Genomic DNA, 21,862 nt, shown 5'->3' on the forward strand with positions numbered 1-21,862 from the left:
AGAATAAGAGGCCGCCCATTTAAAACTGAGATGAGGAGAAATTTATTTTCTCAGAGGATTGTAAATCTGTGGAATTCGCTGCCTCAGAGAGCTGTGGAAGCTGGAATACATTTAAGACAGAAATAGACAGTTCCTTAACCGATAAGGGAATACGAGGTTATGGGGAGCGGGCAGGGAAGTGGACCTGAGTCCATGATCGGATCAGCCATGATCGTATTAAATGGCAGAACAGTCTCGAGGAGCCATAAGGCCGACTCCTGCTCCTATTTCTTATGTTCTTCTGCTCTTATCTGCAATCCTCACTCTCACACTGTCTCAGCGCCCTCACTGCTGGGCTTTTCTGGCCAATGTGGTGGCTTTATCCTGTAGAATACCCTGTGACAGGTCATACTCTATAACGTGACTGATGTTACTGTAGATGCCTGATGCGTTCAAACCTCACCCTTTGCCCTCACCTCTACTCCAGGACTAAAATTAATGAAGTCGCCCCTAAAAGTGTTTGATCCCCCACCTCCTGTCGCAATGTTTGTTAAATCAGAGCGTGACATTCAGGAGCGGGCAGCACTCTGACAAAAATAGTTTGCCCTTGTTTTTTCCAGATTCTTGTTTTAATAACTTTATGGAACTGATAACCACAGGCACGATCCTGTATAAAAGGGCATCTGTTACCAGACCCGGACAAATCTCCTATCGAGAGGATGAAGACTCTCATTGTTCTCAGTGTCCTGCTCTCGGTCGCCAGTGCCACAGTCCTTTCGCGATGTCAGGTTGTTAAAGCCATAGCGAATTCTGAACTGGCCCACGACCCCAGATACACCGTGGCAGATTGTGAGTGACACTTTCGCTGTTCTATTTAATCTGTGCCGAATATACTTGCAGAATGTGGCTGTGGTTTCCTCGTGTAGTTCTGTGTCAGTGGGTAAGTACACGTTACATTGGTGGGTCCGGGGAATGTCTGAGCCGGGTCCGGGCTAAGTAAATTGATCTTTTGTTTAATCTACGCCAGGATGGGAATAGACTGGATCTTGGGCGGTTCCTCTTTCGCAGAAAGTGGTGAGTCTGTGGAGTGTGTTGCCGACTGGTGCGCTGGGTGCCGACTCTCTGCCATCAAGAGGGTGTTGGAGCGGTTCCTGACTGGGTCAGGGATCGCTTCATATCGAAAGTCAGTGTCTTTGAAGAGAGCACACGGTCCGGTCCGTGTGATTACCTGGACTGAGTTCGATCTCCTGAGGGGTCAGAGAGGGATTTCCAAAGTAGTGGTTTGGGTGTGAGGGTGGTGTGGGCGTGAGGTGGGTTTGGACCACCACTGGATTTGGCAGGAACATCAGCCGGGTCCTCACTGCCCTCTGACCCCTGCTGTCTCATGTTTTTGGGGACTTGTCATGGATTTTTCGATTCATGTATCTGAGCTCAATCTCCTGAGTCCCAATCCTTATTATTTTGAGAGTGTCTTCAATAGCTTTGCAAGGTAAACAATTAATAATGTGCCTAGGACAACTGATATAAAACTCTGATCAATTGATGTTTACACTATTGGAATTATTTCTAGCTGTTAGTAAATCTCCCTCTAGCCTTCAATAAGGGAGAGAACGTCACACCAGACTGAGACTGTGTAGATGGTCTTAAACTCGCATACATGGTGCCTGATTTAGAGAGAGTTACTGGATCAAAACAGGACAGAACTGTTTCATCTTTGTCACAGATAGATGTGTGCAGATGTTTAGCAAGGGTGGAATATAAGCAGAAAATGGTGGAAATTCTCGGCAGGTCAGGCAGCATCTGCCGAGTATTTCCAGCATTCTCTGTTGATTTTTCGGATTTCCGGCATGCGCCGTATTCTGCCTTTAACACGGAGAACAGGAGAGACAATCAGCAAAATAAAGTCTCACTTTGTACTCTGCTCCAATTCCTATAATTACTGCCTTCATGAACGGACTGCAGATAAGTGTCAGTATCCCATTCTGTGCTGTTGGTTCCCTCCTTCATTCTTTCTCTCACTTTGGTCCACATTTTATGTATAAGTGATGGCAGTGGAGAATGAGATGCGTCGAGGGAATTCACCCCAAGATTGCTGCAAAGACAAACCTGACTGTTCTCCTGATGGTTTTGAGTCTCACTGGGGTTCAACTCATGGCCACCTGTAACTGTTACCTTGATTGAGCCCAGAGTCTTAGAGTTGGAAGGCTATTCTCCCTTAGAAAGCATCACAGCCAAACCAATCCCACCCGTGTTAAAGACAAAATACTGTGCATGCTGGAAATCCAAAATATAAACAGAAAATGCTGGACATACTCAGCAGATACTGCCTCCAGTCTGCGAGACGCAGTGTGAATCACATTTGTGTTTGTCACATATTCCAAACTACAGTGTCTTCTTTTCATTTTAATTCTAGGGGTTTGCATGGCCAAGCACGAGAGTAATTATGACACACTTGCATTCCGTGAAGAGAGAGGCCCTGATGGACATATTTGGTCAGCAGACTATGGGATCTTTCAGATCAACAGTAGATGGTGGTGTGATTCTTGGGCGAGTACATATAGTGCAAACGCCTGTAACGTGAAATGTGTTGGTAGGTGAACCTTCACAATATTAATCACAAGTTTAATTTTTGTTGCTCTCTCATATGAGGAGTCATCATCAGCATAGGCAGTCCCTCGAAACGACGATAGCAACATAGAAAATAGGTGCAGGAGTAGGCCATTCAGCCCTTTGAGCCTGCACCATCATTCAATATGATCATGGCTGATCATACAACTTCAGTACCCCATTCCAGCTTTCTCTCTATACCCTTTGCTCCCTTTACCGTAAGGGCCACATCTAACTCTCTTTTGAATATATCAATGAACTGGCCTCAACAACTTTCTGTGATAGAGAATACCACTGCATCTAACCTGTCCAATCCCGTCAGAACTTTATATGTTTCTATGAGATCTCCTCTCATTCTTCTAAATTCCAGTGAATATACGCCTAGTCGACCCAATCTTTCTTCATATGTCAGTCCTGCCATCCTGGGAATCAGTCTGGTGAAACTTCGCTGCACTCCCTCAATAGCAAGAATGTCCTTCCTCAGATTAGGAGACCAAAACTGTACACAATATTCAAGGTGTGGCCTCACCAAGGCCCTGTACAACTCCCCGCTCCTGTACTCAAATCCTCTCGCTATGAAGGCCAACATGCCATTTGACTTCTTCACCGTCTGCTGTACCTGCATGCCAACTTTCAATGACTAATGTACCATGACACCCTGTTCTCATTGCACCTCCCCTTTTCCTAATCTGACACCATTCAGATATTCTGCCTCCCTATTTTTGCCACCAAAGTGGATAACCTCACATTTATCTACGTTCTACTGCATTTGCCCACTCAACTAACCTGTCCAATCTTCCTGCAGCCTCTTAGCATCCTCCTCACAGCTCGCACTTGCTTCCACGCTGAAAAGTGATGAGTATACAGGTGTTTCAATGATGGACCTAATATTCCAGATCCCAAACTACATCTTGAAGGGTGGAAGATGCCAATGTGTGGATTTTTTTTAACGCAGTGGACGTTGCACCCCAGCCACCACACGGGCTTGACAGAGCTTGGTCTTGGTTCACTGGCAAGGATTAACTAAGACGACCGGAGACCAGCACTGCTGCACGGACCTAGAGCACGCACATAATTGCAGTGTGGGCTGGCCCGTGCTTCCCCTGGGCCCCAAACTCTTGCCTCTCCTGGGCCCTGATCTCATCCCTCTACGAAGTCTTGCCACTCCTTCGCCCCGACCTTGTCACTCCTGCTGTACCTGCCTGCACTGCAGTCAGCCGTCGCACTTGACGTATAGTGTACAGTTCTGGCCGCCATGTTATAAAAAGGATAGCGGGGCACTGGAGAGGGTGCAAAAAAATTCACAAGGGTGATACCAGAACAGGGTGAACAGACTGGGACTCTTATCTCTTGAAAAGAGAAGGCTGAGAGAGGACCTAATAAAGGTCTCTAAAATTATTAAAGACTTTGAACAAATAGCCACAGAGAGTGTGTTTCCACTTTAGGGAGGAGTTTAACTAGACGCCATCAATATAAGATAGTCACCAAGAAATCCAATAGAGAAACTTCTTTACCCAGAGAAAGGTGAGAATGTGGAACTCCCTACCACAGGGAGTGGTTGAGGCAAATAGTATAAATGCATTTAAGAGGAAGCTAGATAAGCATATGAGGGAGACGGGAATAGAGGCTATGCTGATAGTTAGATAAGGAAAGACAGGAGGAGATGCGAGTGGAGCATAAACAGTGGCATGGACTGGTTGGGCCGAATGGTCTGTTGGTGTGCTGGATATTCTATGTAACTATGTAATATCCCCTGTCCACTGGTGTTCACATTCCTGGAGGATACGACAGGCTGTGACTGGTCTCACTCTTCTGTTTGTGTCAAATATCAATTTGGCTCAATTGACAACGCCTTTTGTTTCTGCATCAGAAGGTGAAAGGGGCTCGCCAGGACTTGAGCACACAATCTTGCCATACGATTCAGTACAGTACTGAGCAAGTTTCACAGTGTAAGAGCTTCTGTCCTTTGGATGAGCTTGTTCAGGGGGATGTTAAAATGCCCATGTTACCATTTGAAGAAGAGTGTGGCATTTTCCTGGGAGGAAATCTTCACTTTAGTCAGCAGGCCAAGCATGGGTGCTAGTCAATCGGAAAGATGATTTTACACCTTGTCCAATATCCTTTTCCATTGGCTCAATTAGATTTTAAAAATCTAAGGTGGTGTAATTTACAGTGCATTCACTGCCTGTGGCATTCCTTAGGTTCGTCTAAAGGAGGTGCTGCCCCTTTCTTTATGCTGCAGATTAATATTATGCTTCTCTCCTACAGGCTTGCTCCCTCATTTTCTACACATATCAATGCCACCCTGCAAGCTCAGATGATGAACCCAAGGACTCTAATGCCACAAGCACCCTTGGGACTTCTCATCCTAGACTTTTATAACTGTCATGGAACACACTCCAAATATGATTATTGATTCTAATATCACATTCCTTTTATTACCGTAGATTTTCTGACCAATGGCGATAATTTGACACGGGACATTGAGTGTGCAGCAATAATTGTGAAACAAAAAGGAATGGATGCCTGGTATGTTGATGCAGCGACCTTGTCCCCGTCATTGTGAATTTAAACATTGAGTTTGTAATTGAGTGATGAAGTGCTGCTGGTCTCTTTATGCAGGTTACAAATGCCGCAATGACGGAGTGGGCCCACACAAACATCTCGCAATAAACAGGCATTTCAGCGATCAGGGAGGGGTATGTTATACAGTGTACTACAGTGAGAGGGTATGTTATACAGTGTATTACAGTGAGAGAGTATGTAATACAGTGTATTATAGTGAGTGGATGTGTTAGGCAGATTATTAGACTTAGAGGGAATATTATACAGTGTATTACAATGAGGCTGTGTGTTATCCTGAGTATTATAGCGAGACTATGTTTATACAGTGTATTAGTGAGCGGGTGTGTTATACAGTGTATTACAGTGAGAGGGTGTTATATAGTATATCACAGTGAGAGGGTTTGTTATACAGTGTCGTCTTCTTCTTAGGCGGTCCCTCGTATCACCGCTGACTTGCTTCCACGCCAGAAAGGGATGCGTTTACAGTTGTTTCAATGATGGACCTGATATTCCAGGTCCCGAACTACATGTTGAAGTGTGGAGGATGCCTGTGTGTGGATTTTTTTAATGTGATGGCTGTTGCACACCAGCCACCACACAGGCTTGACAGAGCTAGGTCTTGGTCCAGTGGCAAACATAAGAAATAGGAGCAGGAGTAGGCCATACTGCTCCTCGAGCCTGCTCCACCATTTAATACCATCATGGCTTTTCCAATCATGGGTCCACTTCCCTGCCTGCTGCCCATAACCCCTTATTCCCTTATTGGTTAATAAACTGTCTATCTCTGCCTTAAATTCACAGCTCTCTGAGGCAGTGAATTCCAGATTTACAACCCTCAGAGAAGAAATTCCTCCTCATCTCAGTTTTTAATGGGTGGCCCCTTATTCTAAGATTATGCCCCCTTGTTCTAGTCTCCCCTAGCAATGGAAACATCCTCTCTGCATCCACCTTGTCAAGCCCCCTCATATACGTTTCTATAAAAGACCACCTCTCATTCTTCTGAATTCCAATGAGTAGAGGCGCAACCTACTGAACCTTTCTGCCTGTCAACTCCCTCATCTCCGGAATTAACCTAGTGAACCTTCTCTGAACTGCTTCTAAAGCATGTATATCCTTTCTTAAATATGGAAACCAAAACTGCATGCAGTATTCTAGGTGTGGCCTCACCAATACCCTGTATAACTGTAGCAAGACTTCCCTGCTTTTATACTCCATTCCCTTTGCAATAAATGCCAAGATTCTATTGGCCTTCCTGATCCCTTGCTGTGCATGCATACTAACCTTTTGTATTTCATGCACCAGGACCCCCAGGTCCCACTGTACTGCAGCAGTTTGCAATTTTTCTCCATTTAAATAACTTGCTCTTTGATTTTTTTCTGCCAAAGTCCATAACCTCACACTTTCCAACATTATACTCCATCTGCCAAATTTTTGCCCAACTCACTTAGCCTGTCTGTCATTTTGCAGGATTTGTGTGTCCTCCTCACACATTGCTTTTCCTCCCATATTTGTATCATCAGCAAACATGGCTACATTACACTCGGTCCTTTCATCCAAGTCGTTAATATAGATGGTAAATAGTTGGGGTCCCAGCACTGATCCCTGCGGCTCTCCACTAGTTACGGATTGCCAACCCGAGAATGAATCATTTATCCTGACTCTGTTTTCAGTTAGTTAGCAAATCCTCTATCCATGCTAATATATTACCCCCAAACCTGTGAACTTTTATCTTGTGCAGTAACCTTTTATGTAGCACCTTATCAAATGCCTTCTGGAGGTTCCCCTTTATCCACCCTGTTCATTACATCCTCAAAAAATTCCAGCAAATTTGTCAAACATGACTTCATCTTCATAAATCCATGCTGACTCTGCCTGACTGGATTATGCTTTTCCAACTGTCCTGTTACTGCTTCTTTAATAATGGACTCCAACATTTACCCAACCACATGTCAGGTTAACTGGTTGATAGTTTCCTGGTTTTTGTCTGCCTCCTTTTTAAAATAGGCGCGTTACATTTGCAGTTTTCCAATCTGCTGGGACCTCCCCAGAATCTAGGGAATTTTGGTAAATTACAACCAATGCATCCACTATCCCTGCCGCTACTTCTTTTAAGAGCCTAGGGTTCAAGCCATCAGGTCCAGGGGATTTATCCGCCTTTCGTCTCATTATCTTACTGAGTACCACCTCCTTAGTGATTGTGATTGTGTTCCGTTCCTTTCCCCCTATAGCCCCTTGACTATCCACTGTTGGGATATTTTTAGTGTCCTCTTCCATAAAGACTGATACAAAATATTTGTTCAGAGTTTCTGCCGTCGACACGTTCCCCATCACTAATTCTCCAGTGTCGTCCTCTAAGGGACCAACATTTACTTTAGCCACTCTTTTCCTTTTTATATACCTGTAGAAACTCTTTCTATCTGTTTTTATATTTCATGCAAGTTTATTTTCATCGTCTGTCTTCCCTTTCTTAATCATTTTTTTAGTCATTCTGTGCTGGCTTTTAAAAGCTCCCCAATGTTCTGTCCTCCCACTAATTTTTGGCCACTTTGTATATTCTTGTTTTTAATTGGATACCATCCTTTATTTCTTTAGTTAGCCACGGATGTCTATCTTTCTTTTACACCCTTTCCTCCTCACTGGAATATATTTTTCTTGAGAGTTGTGAAATATCTCCTTAAATGTATGCCACTGTTCATCAAGCGTCCTACACTTTAATCTACTTTCCTAGTCCACTTTAGCAAACTCTACCCTCATACCTACATAGTCTCCTTTATTTAAGCTTAGTATGCTGGTTTGAGATCCAACTTTCTCACACTCCTTCTGAATTTGAAATTCAACCATGCTATGATCACTCATTCCAAGGGGATCCTTTACTAGGAGATTATTTGTTAATCCTGTCTCATTACACAGACCTAAGATAGCCTGCCAATGGTTGGTTCCGTTACATACTGCTTAAGGAACCTGTCCCTTATGCACTCGGTGAACTCTTCCTCAAGACTACCTTAACCAATTTGATTTGTCCAATTAATATGGAGGTTAAAATCACATATGATTATTGCTGTTCCTTTTTACAAGCCCCCGCTATTTCTTGGTTTATATTCTGACCAACAGATTTGCTACTGTTAGTGGGTGGTTAGACTATACCCTCCATTGTCTTTTTCCCCTTATTATTTCTTATCTCCACTCAAACTGTTTCAACATGCTGATCATTTGAACCAATATCGTTTCTCACTATTGCAGGATCAAGCAAGACTGGAGATCAGATCTGCTGCATGGACCCAGTGTCAACACATATCGCAGTGTGGGCTGGCCTATGCTGCCCCTGGGCCCTCGCCTCTGCTGGGCCCCAGATTCAAGCCTCTCCTAGGTCCCGATTATGTCACTCCATGATCACTCACCGCTCCTTCGCCCCAACCTCGGAGCTCCTGCTGTACCTGCCCTTGCTCCAATCACTGACCTGGACATTGGTGATGTCCAATCCAGTCTCCCTCTTCACTGCCGTCGCCCTCCTGTACCAGCTTGCACTGCTCCCTGAAGTAATATGCTGCCAGAATGCTCCCAGTCCGCTCATTGCTGCTCCTTTTATGGCCCCGACCTGCCACTGGTGTTCTCACACTTCAATAAGAATACATTGACTATCAAGTGCATCGGAATGTCCTGAGGTTGTGAATGATGCTATAGAAAAACAAGGCCTTATTTCGTCCCTTTAAAAATAACAGAATCTATGGAGGGGCTGGAAGTATACAGCATATTACAGTAAGGGGTGCGTAATACAGTATATTGCAGTGAGAGTACGTGATATACTGTATACTGCAGTGAGAGGGTGTGTTATATAGTGTATTACAGTGAGGGGTGTGCAATCCAATGTATTACAGTGAGGGGTGTGCTAACCAGTGAGATGGTGTGTTATGCAGTTTTTACAAAGAGAGGGTGTGTTATACAGTTTATTGCAGGGAGAGGATGTGTTATACTGTATATTACAGAGAGGGTGCATTGTACAGTGTATTGGAATTAGAGTTTGGGTTATATATAGTGTATTACAGAGAGAGGGTGTGTTATAAAGTCTATTACAGTGGGAAGGTATGTTATACAGTGTATTACAGCGAGACGGTGTGTTATACTGATTCCCGGGATGGCAGGACTGACATATGAGGAGAGACTAGATAGACTGGGCCTGTATTCACTGGAGTTTAGAAGAATGAGAGGGGATCACATTGAAACATATAAAATTCTGACGGGACTGGACAGGTTAGATGCAGGAAGAATGTTCCCGATGTTAGGGGAGTCCAGAACCAGGGGTCACAGTCTAAGGAGAAGGGGTAAGCCATTTAGGACCGAGATGAGGAGAAAATTCTTCACTCAGAGAGTTGTTAACCTGTGGATTTCTCTTCCGCAGGGAGTTGTTGATGCCAGTTCGTTAGATATATTCAAGAGGGATTTTGGATATGGCCCTTACGGCTAAAGGGATCAAGGAGTATGGAGAGAAAGCAGGAAAGGGGTACTGAGGTGAATGATCAGCCATGATCTTACTGAATGGTTGTGCAGGCTCGAAGGGCTGAATGGCTTACTCCTGCACCTATTTTCTATGTTTCTATGTATTAGTGAGGCTGGTGTTATACAGTGTGTTAAAGTGAGGGGTGTGTTATATAATGCATTACAGTGAGGGATGTGTTATACAATATATAACAGGGACAGGATGTGTCATACAGTGTATTATAGGGACAAGATTTGGCATACAGTGTATTATAGTGAGAGGGTGTGTTGGACAGTGTATTACAGTGAGAGGGTGTGTTCTACAGTGTATTACATCAAGAGGGTGTTTTATACAGTATATTACAGTGAGGGATGAGTTGAAGGATTTTACAGCTGATTTAAATCCTCTTTAGTATAAATTAGGTATTTAAGGGCCTAACGGCAGTTTTAGGCAATATTGGAACATGAAACATGTTTGAACATGGAGAAGGAAGAGGCAGGGTGGTTGGTAGGAAATTAAGGCTAGCTTAGCTAATGAGGCAAAAAGCTTGGAGCTTGAATAGTCATTAGTTTCAAGGTCTCCATTAACTGTTGGTTTCGTAGAAGTTTTCTTTATTCAAGATATGAGAAGTTTCTGCCTAACTGATAGCGCTAGGCACAATAGTCCACGATCGGAGTAATCCAGAGATAGTGGGGGAGAAATTCGAGGCGGTAACAACCGTGACCAAGGGTTCCTGTACCAGGCACGAAAGCCATGCCCCGCGACCTGTATTTGGGTTACTGCCCCCGAGAGGATGTGCAGCGCAAAATATCGTGCTGCACTTCCTCTCGGGGACGGGAGTGGGGCGCAAAGCCGTGAGATGTTCGCATCGCTACATGGTGGGACAAATAGCAGTGGGACATACAGGGCCCTCCCCTTCATTAAAGCTGGTTTGGTGCATCATCGCCAGTGCAGCGGAGCGGAATGCTACCAGTAACAGCGGCGTTGCGCATAGGCAGAACATTTTTTGTGCCAGGAGTCTCAAAGTACCCAAATTTCTACCTCACAGTTGTGTGTAATCTTATGAGCAACAGTTAAATGAAAAAAAGGCATTGTACCTGAAAAAATAAACATGCCACAGAAGGGCTGTTTAGATAGTTAGATAGGTCAATTAGGAGTTTTGAGCAGATGAGATAAAGGACATGTTAGATGTCATGAATCTTAGGGGCTAAAATTGCCCTCCACCCCAAACAGGGCACCCCTACTGTTGTTTTTGTTGTTTTACTGCCCCAATCGATGGGGTGGTGCTTGGCAAGTATTTGCCCTCGTTGGTGCTTGTTAATTGACGGGCTGGTGTTTCGGGTGGTGGCGGCGGGGTGGAAGTCAGTTGAGAGCCGAGTGGAAGTCAGACAGTGTCCTGAGCATGTCAGTGTGATGCTAACATGTCACAGCGTCCCTCCCCTTCAGTTAGGGCTGCAGCCAGGCCAGCAGCCCACACATAAATTATAATAAAATGCTGGCCACGGTGGGGTCATTAGCAGCTTCCCGCTGCGGAAAGCTAATGGGGGCACAGAATGGCAGCCTTTCCAATGGTAGCCCACACGGGACAATTTACCACTCGGGGCGAAAGGGGTCATGGCCGTTCAGTAAGGGGTCGCTGCATGGCCAATGGGGCAGAACCACGAGCGGAGCTGTAACCTACCCCATTACAAAATGGGAGGACAATTTCCAAAATGTCAGCACCTCTGCCCCCACTGAGCGGTAGCTCCTTACTGCCCCGTTACCACCTCTTTGAGGCGGTAATGGCTCTTTGAAAAAAAGGGGCAATTTCAGCCCCTTAATCTTTGGGCGCGGCTGGCTGAAATGGAAATGGAAATGTACTGGAGTGAGTGGCTATGATAAGTCAGGTGACGGATACAATCCAATCAAGGGAACAGAGTCAGATTCGAGTTCACTACAGGCACAGAATTATATAAAAACAGACATTTGTGTTTTAAGGTTTAGTAAAATGTTAGGATTCATTATTACATTTATAGTAATACATCTGACAATCTACTCCACCTGTAACTTACTTTTCATGCTGAAAGAAGAAATAAAGGTATTGAACCTGAAGCAGCAACTATTTTCATGACTACTCAAGTAAAGAGACACCATGGGGCACTTTACCAACATCATTTACTTCAGGCAGCTGCCAGTGAAACCTGAATATTGGACCTATCCAATATCGGGCCGGATGTGTTTCAGGCCTCCGTGGCCCAGGACATTGTTCCCCGAGTTTGGCCACTGTTGTGTTCATTTTACGATTGGAGGGAGTCTGGTGAAACCCAATACAGGGGAATTAGTCGGTCAAAAATTTGTAAGAGGTGCACACATGGGGAATGGCCCCTGGGTGGGGAAAGTGGAGGTGCTGAATCCTAATAAGAGTCAGCACCTTCAGGAGAGGAGGGGAGGAAACATGGAGAGAAATGGGGGCATGCATTGACCTTAATTCCTCACATTAAATTATATGTTAATTAAGCTCGTGATTCTCTCTGACTGATCGCTTGTATCTGATGTTCTTGTTTTGCAGGACCAGCTGGGTGGAGAACTGCAAGGGGAAATGGATCGGTTATTACACATACTTGTGCTTCTGAGAAAGATGGAGGAGATCCTGTTGATGAGACCCGCTTGCTTCAGACCCATCATGCAACGCTATCATTAGCTAGCTCTGCATTGCTAAGACTGCTGGAAACCCAGTAATGGAGGGACCAGCTCTCTGTCACAGCTCATTAAAAATAAACGCAAGCAAATATCAAACCTCGAGTGTTTCATTCCTATCGAGCAATCGAGATAAAACAATGGGCCTGTTAATTGTAAGTCAAGGCCTGTGAGAAGGAAAATTGAAATAAATAAAAAGACGTACACAAAGTACATGGACAACAAAGGACGAAAAGATAAAGGGAATGTGAAAAGGTGAGGGAAGAAGTCAAAAAAACAATTAGGAAAGCAAAAAAAAACCCCACAAAATTAAATTATCTAGGAATATAAAAGAAATAGTGACGTATTCCACAGGCAGACAAATAAAAAAAGAGGAATCAGAATAGGGAAAGGGCCGCTCAGGGAGACACAGAGTAAACTCACAGGTAACAACAACGAAATAGAAACATAGAAAATAGGTGCAGGATTAGGCCACTCGGCTCTTCGAGCCTACACCACCATTCAATATGATCAGGGCTGATCATGCACTTCAGTACCCCATTCCTGCTTTTTCTCCATACCCCTTGTTCCCTTTAGCCGTAAGGGCCACATCTAACTCCCTTTTGAATATATCTAACGAACTGGCCTCAACAACGTTTTCTGGTAGAGAATTCCACAGGTTCACAATTCTCTGACTGAATAAGTTTCTCCTCATCTTGGTCTTAAATGGCTTACCTCTTATTCTTAGACCGTGACCCCTGGTTCTGGACCTCCCCAAATCGGGAACATTCTTTCTGCATCTAACCTGGCCAATCCCATCAGAATTTTATATGTTTCTATGAGATCCCCTCTCATTCTTCTAAATTCCATTGAATATAAGCCTAGTCGATCCAGTCTTTCTTCTCATGTCAGTCCTGTCATCACGGGAATCAGTCTGGTGTGGTGAACCTTCGCTGCACTCCCTCAATAGCAACAATGTCCTTCCTCAGATTAGGCGATCAAACTGTACACAATATTCAACGGATGGCCTCAACAAGGTCCTGTACAACGACCTCCCTGCTCCTATACTGAAATCCTCTTGCTATGAAGGCCAACATGCCATTTGCCTTCTTCACCACCTGCTGTACCTGTATGCCAACTTTCAATGGCTAATGTACCATGATACCCAGGTCTCATTGCACTTCCCCTTTTACTAATCTATCACCATTCAGATCTGCCTTCCTGTTTTTACCACCAAAATGGATAACCTCACATTTATCTACATTATACCACATCTGCCATGTATTTGCCCACTCACCTAACCTGTCCCAAGTCACCCTGCAGCCTCTTAGCATCCTCCACCCAGCTCACACTGCCACCCAGCTTCATGTCATCTGCAAACTTGGAGATATTACACTCAATTCCCTCATCCAAATCATTAATGTATATTGTAAATAGCTGGGGTCCCAGCACTGAGCCCTGCGGTACCCCACTAGTCACTGCCTGCCATTCTGAAAAGGATTCGTTTATTCCTACTCTTTGCTTCCTGTCTGCCAACCAGTTCTCCATCCACGTCAATACATTACCCACAATACCATGTGCCTTAATTTTGCACACTAATCTCTTGTGTGGCACATTGTCAAAAGCCTTTTGAAAGTCTAAATACACCACATCCACTGGCTCCCCCTTGTCCACTCTACTAGTTACATCCTCAAAAAATTCTAGAAGATTTGTTAAGCACGATTTCCCATTCATAAATCCATGCTGACTTGGACCAATCCTGTCACAGCTTTCCAAATGCGCTGCTATTACACCTTTAATAATTGATTCCAACATTTTCCCCAGCACCGATGTCAGGCTGAACAGTCTATAATTGCCTGTTTTCTCTCCCTCCTTTTTTAAAAAGTGGGGTTACATTAGCTACCCATCCAGAGTCTATGCAATGTTGGAAAATGACCACCAATGCATCCATTATTTCTAAGGCCACTTCGTTAAGTACTCTGCGATGCAGACTGCCATGCCCTGGGGATTTATCAGCCTTCAATCCCATCAATTTTCCTAACACAATTTGTTGACTAATAAGGATTTCCTTTGGTTTCTCCTTCTTGCTAGACCCTCGGTCGCTAGTATTTCTGGCAGGTTATTTGTGTTTTCCTTAGTGAAGACAGAACCAAATTATTTGTTCAATTGATCTACCATTTCTTTGTTCCCCATTATAAATTCACCTGATTCTGACTGTAAGGGATCCACATTTGTCTTTACTCATCTTTTTCTCTTCACGTATAGAAGCTTTTGCAGTCAGTTTTTATGTTCCCTGCAAGCTTACTCTCCTATTCTATTTCCCCCTCCTAATTAAACCCTTTGTCCTCCTCTGCTGAATTCTAAATTTCATCCAGTCCTCAGGTTTGCTGCTTTTTTTTGCCAATTTATATGCCTCTTCCTTGGATCTAACACGTTCCCTAATTTCCCTTGTAAGCCACGGTTAAGCCACCTTCCCCATTTTATTTTTACGTCAGACAGGGATGTACAATTGTTGAAGTTCATCCATGTGATCTTTAAATGTCTGCCATTGCATATGCACCATCAAATCTTTAAGTATCATTCGCCAGTCTATCTTTGCCAATTCATGTCTCATACCGTCAAAGTTACCTTTCTTTAAGTTCAGGACTCTAGTCTCTGAATTAACTGTATCACTCTCTATCTTAATGAAAAATTCTACTATATTATGGTCACTCTTCCCCAAGGGGCCTCGCACAAGATTGCGAATTAATCCTCTCTCATTACACAACACCCAGTCTAGAATGGCCAGCTCTCTAGTTGGTTCCACGACATATCGGTCTAGAAAACCATCCCTTATACACTCCAGGAAATCCTCCTCCACCGTATTGCTACCAGTTTGTTTAGCCCAATCTATATGTAGATTAAAGTCACCCACGATAATTGCTGTACATTTATTGCACGCATCCCTAATTTCCTGTTTGATGCCATCCCCATCCTCATTGTGACTGGTGGTCTGTACACAACTCCCACTAGCGTTTTCTGCCCTTTGGTATTCCGCAGTTCTACATATATAGATTCCACCTCATCCACGCTAATGTCCTTCCTTTTAATTCCGTTAATCTCCTCTTTAACCAGCAACACTACCCCAACTCCTTTTCCTTTCAGTCTATCTTTCCTGTATATTGAATACCCTTGGATGTTGAGTTCCCAGCCTCGGTCACCGTGGAGCCATGTCTCTGTAATCCTAATTACATCATATCCGTTAACAGCTATCTGCGCAGTTAATTCATACAGCTTATTATGAATGCTCCTTGCACTGAGACATAGAGCCTTCAGGCTTGTTTTTTTAACACTCTTTGTCTTTTTAGAATTATGGTGTAAGGTGTCACTTTTTGATTTTTGCCTTTGATTTTTCTGCCCTCCACTTCTACTTTTCTCCTTCATACCTTTTGCTTCTGACCCCATTTTACTTCCCTCTGTGCCCCTTGCATAGGTTCCTATTCCCCTGCCCTTAAATCCTCCCCAATAGCACTAGCAAACACTTCCAAGACATCGGTTTTAGTCCTGCACAAGTGCAGACCGTGTGGTTTGTACTGGTCTCACCTCCCCCAGATCCGGTTCCAATGTCCCAGGAATTGTAATCCCTCCCTCTTGCACTATTCCTCAAGCCATATATTCATCCTAACTATCCTGCTATTTCTACTCTGACTAGCACGTGGCACTGGTAGTAACCCTGAGATTACTATCTTTGAAATCTTACTTTTTAATTATACTCCTAGCTCCCTAAATTCAGCTTGTAGGACGTAATCCCATTTTTCACCTATATCATTGGTACCTATATGGACCACGACAACTGGCTGTTCTCCTTCGCCCTCCAGAATGCCCTGCAGCCACTCCGCGTAATCCTTGACCCTTGCACCAGGGAGGCAACATATCATCCTGGAGTCTCGTTTATGGCCGCAAAAACATCTATCTACTCCCCTTACAATAGAAACCCCTACCACACTTTTTCCTGCCCTCCTGCGCAGCAGAGCCACCCATGGTGCCATGAACTTGGCTGTTGCTGCCCTCCCCTGATGAGCCATCTCCCCCAACAGTACCCAAGGTGGTATATCTGTTTTGGAGGGAGATGACCGCAGGGGACCCCTGCACTATCTTCTTTCCACTACTCTTCCTGATGGTCACCCATTCCCTATCTGCCTGTATAACCTTTACCTGCGGTGTGACCAACTCACTAAACGTACTATTCACGACAGCCTCAGCATCGCAGATGCTCCAGAGTGAATCCATGCGCAGCTCCGGTGCCGCATTGCGGTCCGTCAGCAGCTGCAGCTGGATAAACTTCGTGCACACATAATAGTCAGGGACACTGGAAGAGTCCCTGATTTCCCATGTTGCACAGCAGGAGCATAACACAGGTCTGGGCTCTTCTGCCATGACTTAACCCTTAAATTACTTAATTTGGCAACAATGACAAGGTTTCTTACTGCTAAGAAAAAGAAAAAAGAAAAAGAAAAAAAGAGGAAAAGAAAAAGCAGCAAAATGTACTCACCACTCAACCAGTCAATCACTTACCCTCTTGGCTGTGACATCACACTTTGATTAAGTTTTTACTTCTTTCTTACTTTTGACGCTGCTGCAGCGGCCGCTGCCCCGAGACTGCCGCTGGGCCTTTATAGGCCACCGCTGCTCCTCCTCTGGCCGCTGCTCCCTGACTGCCGCCGACACCAAACTGCCAGTGGGCCTTTATAGGCCACCGCTGCTCTTCCTCCGGCCGCAGCTTCCCGACTATTGAATAATTACATTGCCTAGATATATACCTGGCAGTCTATCATGGTGGATATTGTGTTCCGAACACAGATGAGATTGTACACAGGGAGGTTAAAGTAACAGTGACCTCAGTCTTTAATAAGACACTCCAAAATGAGGAACAGGCCTTCGGGGCCGGCTTATATACAGTGCTCCCAAGGGATGCTGGGATCCCTTGGGACTTCAGGGGATAAGCTCCCTGGTGGCGGAACATGGGAGTGCATGCTTTACAGATACACAACAACATCACTCCCCCTCCAAAGTCAAAACTATTTACAAGGTGAGGCGGTCGGGAGCTTTTCTTTCCCTGGTTGACCGCCTCGATACAAATGTCTGTTCTGGTGCGTGTTGTTGGCCCTGCAGGGCTGCTAGGTGAGCCTAGCCCTGCTGGGCTGTTGGGTGTGATGGGTTCAATTTCCTGGTCAGGCGTGGTGTCGTTGATCCTCTGGGTGTGTGTTGTTCAGGGCAGTCTGTGAACTGCAGCCTCGTTTGGTTGAGGTGCTTTCTGCAAATTTGTCCATTGTCTAGTTTGACTACAAACACCCTATTCCCTTCTTTAGCGATTACCGTGCCCGCGATCCACTTGGGACCATGTCCATAGTTTAGCACGTACACAGGGTCATTCAGATCAATTTCACATGACACAGTGGCACAACCATCATTTACATTTTGTTGCTGCCGCCTGCTCTCAACCTGAATATGCAGGTTGGGGTGAACCAGCGAGAGTCTGGTTTTAAGTGTCCTTTTCATGAGTAGCTCAGCTGGGAGTACCCCTGTGAGCGAGTGGGGTCTCGTGCAGTAGCTGAGCAGTACTCGGGACAGGCGGGTTTGGAGTGGGCCTTCTGTGACTCGTTTAAGGCTCTGTTTGATGGTTTGTACTGCCCGCTCTTCCTGCCAATTGGAGGCTGGTTTAAACGGGGCTGAGGTGACATGTTTGATCCCATTGCGGGTCATGAATCTTTAAATTTGGCACTGGTGAAACATGGTCCGTTGTCACTGACCAGTATGTCAGGCAGGCTGTGGGTGGCAAACATGGCCCTCAGGCTTTCAATGGCGGCGATGGCGGTGCTTCCCGATATTATTTCACATTCAATCCATTTTGAAAAAGCATCCACCACCACCACCAGGAATATTTTACCGAGAAACGGGCCCGCATAGTTGACATGGATCCTCGACCATGGTCTGGAGGGCCAGGACCACAAACTTAGTGGTGTCTCTCTGGGCGCGTTGCTCAACTGAGCACATACGCTTTGCCGTACACAGGACTCCAAGTTCGAGTCGATACCGGGCCATCACACGTGGGATCTGGTTATCGCTTTCATCATTACTATACCCGGGTGTGGAGATCCGAGATGAACGTCTCCTTGCTCTTTTTTTGTAGCACTATGCGGTTACCCCACAACAGGCAGTCTGCCTGAATGGACAGCTCGTCCTCTCGCTGCTGGAACGGCTTGATTGGCTCTTGCATTTCCATGGGGATGCTGGCCCAGCTCGCATGCAGTACACAGTTTCTTTACTAGGGACAGCAGAGGATCTTGGCTGATCCAAGTCCTAATCTGGCAGGCTGTGACAGGAGATTTATCATTTTCAAACGCTTCCATGACCATCAACAAGTCTGCGGGCTGCGCCACCATCAACAAGTTTGCAGGTTGCACCATTTCCACCCCCGTGGTGGGCAATGGTAGCCGACTGAGAGCATCCGCACAGTTCTCGGTGCCTGGCCTGTGGCAGATGGTTATAGTTATATGCTGATAGCGCGAGTGCCCACCTTTGTAGGCTGGCTGAGGCATTAGTATTTATCTTCTTGTTTTCAGCGAACAGGGATGTGAGGGGCTTGTGATCGGTTTCCAGCTCAAATTTGAGGCCAAACAGGTACTGATGCATTTTCTTTACCCCGAACATACACGCTAATGCCAATTTCTCAATCATGCTGTAGGCCCTCTCGGCCCTAGACAAGGTCCTGGAAGCATAGGCGACATGTTGCAACTTCCCCGCAACGTTAGCTTGTTATAATACACACCCGACTCCGTACGACGACGCGTCACATGTAGCACATGTCTTTTACACGGTTTATACAATACAAGCAGCTTGTTGGAGCATAAAATGTTTCTGGCTTTCTCAAAAGCAATTACTTGGTTTTTTCCCCATACCCAGTTCTCACCTTTGGCATTAACACATATGAGCTCCAAAAGGGTGCTTAACCACGGTAGGAAGTTACCAAAATAATTGAGGAGTCCCAGGAATGATTTCACGTCCGTGACGTTGTGTGGCCTGGGCACGTTCCTGATAGCCTCTGTCTTGGCATCTGTGGGCCGAATGCCGTCCGCCACGATCTTTCTCCCCAAAAACTCCACTTCTGTTACGATGAAGACGCATTTCGATCTCTTCAGCCGCAGCCCTAAGCGATCCAGTCGTTGGAGGACCTCCTCCAGGTATTGTAGGTGCTCGGCGGTGTCCCGACCCGTGACCAATATATCGTCCTGAAAGACCAGTGTGTGTGATACCGACTTGAGTAGGCTCTCCATGTTTCTCTGGAAGATCGCTGCAGCCGACCGAATTCCAAACAGGCATCTGTTGTAGATGAACAGTCCTTTGTGCGTGTTGATGCAGGTGTGGCCCTTCGAAGAATCCTCCAGCTCCTGCGTCATGTAGGCCGAAGTCAGGTCGAGCTAGGTGAACATCTTGCCTCCTGCCAGCATCGCAAATAGATCATCTGCCTTAGGTAGCGGGTATTGGTCCTGTAGCGAGAAACGATTAATAGTTACTTTATAATCGCTGCAAACCCTGACCGTGTCATCAATTTTGAGTACTGGAACAATCGGGCTGGCCCACTCGCTGAATTCCACTGGGGAGATGATGCCCTCGCGTTGCAGTCTGTCCAGCTCGATTTCCACTCTCTCTCTCATCATGGGAGGTACCGCTCGCGCCTTGTGGTGAATGGGTCGTGCCTCTGGGACCAAGTGGATCCGCACCTTCACCCCGGAAAAGTTTCCAATGGCTGGCTGAAAGAGGGAAGGAAATTTGTTAAGAACCTGGGTACATGAGGCCTCATCGACATGTGATAGCACTCGGATGCCATCCCAATTCCAGCGGATTTTTCCCAGCCAGCTCCTTCCAAGCAGTGTGGGGCCATCACCCAGGACAATCCAGAGTGGCAGTTCGTGCACCATGCCCTCGTAGGTCACCTTGACCATGGCGCTGCCCAGGACAGTGATAAGCTCTTTGGTGTACGTTCTCAGTTTCGTGTGGATGAGGCTCAGGGTTGGTCTGAATGCCTTGTTGCACCACAGTCTCTCAAACATCTTTTTACTCAGGATGGATTGACTAGCACCAGTGTCCAGTTCCATGGCTACGGGTAAGCCATTCAATTTGACTTTTAGCATTATAGGTGGACAGTTTGTCAAAAATGTGTGCACCCCGTGTACTTCAGCATCTGCCTCCTCTCTGAGGCTTGAAATTGCTTTGATCCACCATGGACCAATCTTCCTCTGCCACATGGTGGTTAGCAGGTTTTGCAGAGCTTGCAGCTCCTCTGCAAGCTCGTTGGAGGTGCCCCATTGTTCCATAGATCCATAACATACCCTTTGAAACGGCATAAATAGGCTGAATGGAAGCCTCCACAACTGGAGGCAGCTCAGGTCTGCTGGCAGTTGCAGACTCATGGGTTCTGCCCTGTACATTTCTGCTCGCAAACAGTTCCAGTTAATTTATGAACATTGCTAGCACTTGTGTGCTGAGAGATTTGTTCGGTGTTATCACTGGTGGACATAAACGCCTGTGCTATCGCAATGGCATTACTGAGGTTTGGTGTCTCTACAGTCAAAAGTTTTCATAGGGTGGTCTCATGGCCAATGCCCAGTACAAAAAAGTCTCTGAGCATTTGCTCCAGGTAGCCATCAAACTCACATTGTCCTACAAGTCACCTTAGCTTGGCGACGTAGCTCGCCACGTCCTGACCTTCAGATCGCTGGCACGTGTAGAACCGATACCTCGCCATCAGCACGCTCTCCCTCGGGTTAAGATGCACCCGAACCAGTGTACACAGCTCCTCATATGACTTATCTGTGGGTTTCACCGGAGCCAGAAGACTCTTCATGAGGTTGTAGGTCGGTGCCCCGCAGACCATGAGGAGGACTGCTCTCCTTTTTGCAGCGCTTCCTTCTCCGTCCAGTTCATTGGCTACAAAGTACTGGTCTAGCCGTTCAACATAGGCTTCCCAGTCCTCACCCTGTGAGAACTTCACCAGGATGCCCACAGTTTGCTGCATCTTTGCGTTGGATTCGTATTCTCGTCGCCAGTTATTGTGTTCCTAACACAGATGAGGCTGCACACAGGGAGATTAAATTAACAGTGACCCCAGTCTTTAATAAGATACTCCGGAGTGAGGAACAGGCCTTAAGGGCCGGCTTATATACAGTGCTCCCAAGAGATGCTGGGATCCCTTGGGACTTCAGGGGATGAGCTCCCCGGTGGCGCAACATGGGAGTACATGCTTTATAGATACACAACAATGGACATGACGTTAGAAGAACTTGTTGAAAAAGATAGAGAGATATTTAAGATTGAAATGGGGGGAGATAATTGTTAAACTAATCAACTTAGGGAGGACAAAACTCCTGGTCCAGATGGATTGCATCCAAGCATATTAAAAGAAGTTAGGGAAGAGATAGCATAGGCAGTGTACATATGTATAAAAATCATGGGGAACCAAAGGTCTAATGAGGATGAGGAACTTAATGTAATTAATTTAATTGGAGAAAAAGTATTTGAGAAACTACTCGGACTAAAAGCTGA

The 21,862-nt window shown here is 45.6% G+C and overlaps 1 protein-coding gene across 1 annotated transcript; it reads left to right on the forward strand.

Annotated features, from left to right (window-relative positions):
• Positions 1-698: 698 nt before the first annotated feature.
• Positions 699-12,378, forward strand: LOC139275973 (lysozyme C, milk isozyme-like). The gene is made up of 4 exons (XM_070893248.1): positions 699-828; positions 2,393-2,569; positions 5,034-5,115; positions 12,174-12,378. The coding sequence occupies exons 1-4, from the start codon at positions 699-701 to the stop codon at positions 12,235-12,237; spliced, it is 453 nt and encodes a 150-aa protein (XP_070749349.1). The 3' UTR covers positions 12,238-12,378.
• Positions 12,379-21,862: the final 9,484 nt, after the last annotated feature.

The sequence above is a fragment of the Pristiophorus japonicus genome, chromosome 11 (assembly GCF_044704955.1).
Source record: "Pristiophorus japonicus isolate sPriJap1 chromosome 11, sPriJap1.hap1, whole genome shotgun sequence".
NCBI lineage: Eukaryota > Metazoa > Chordata > Chondrichthyes > Pristiophoridae > Pristiophorus > Pristiophorus japonicus.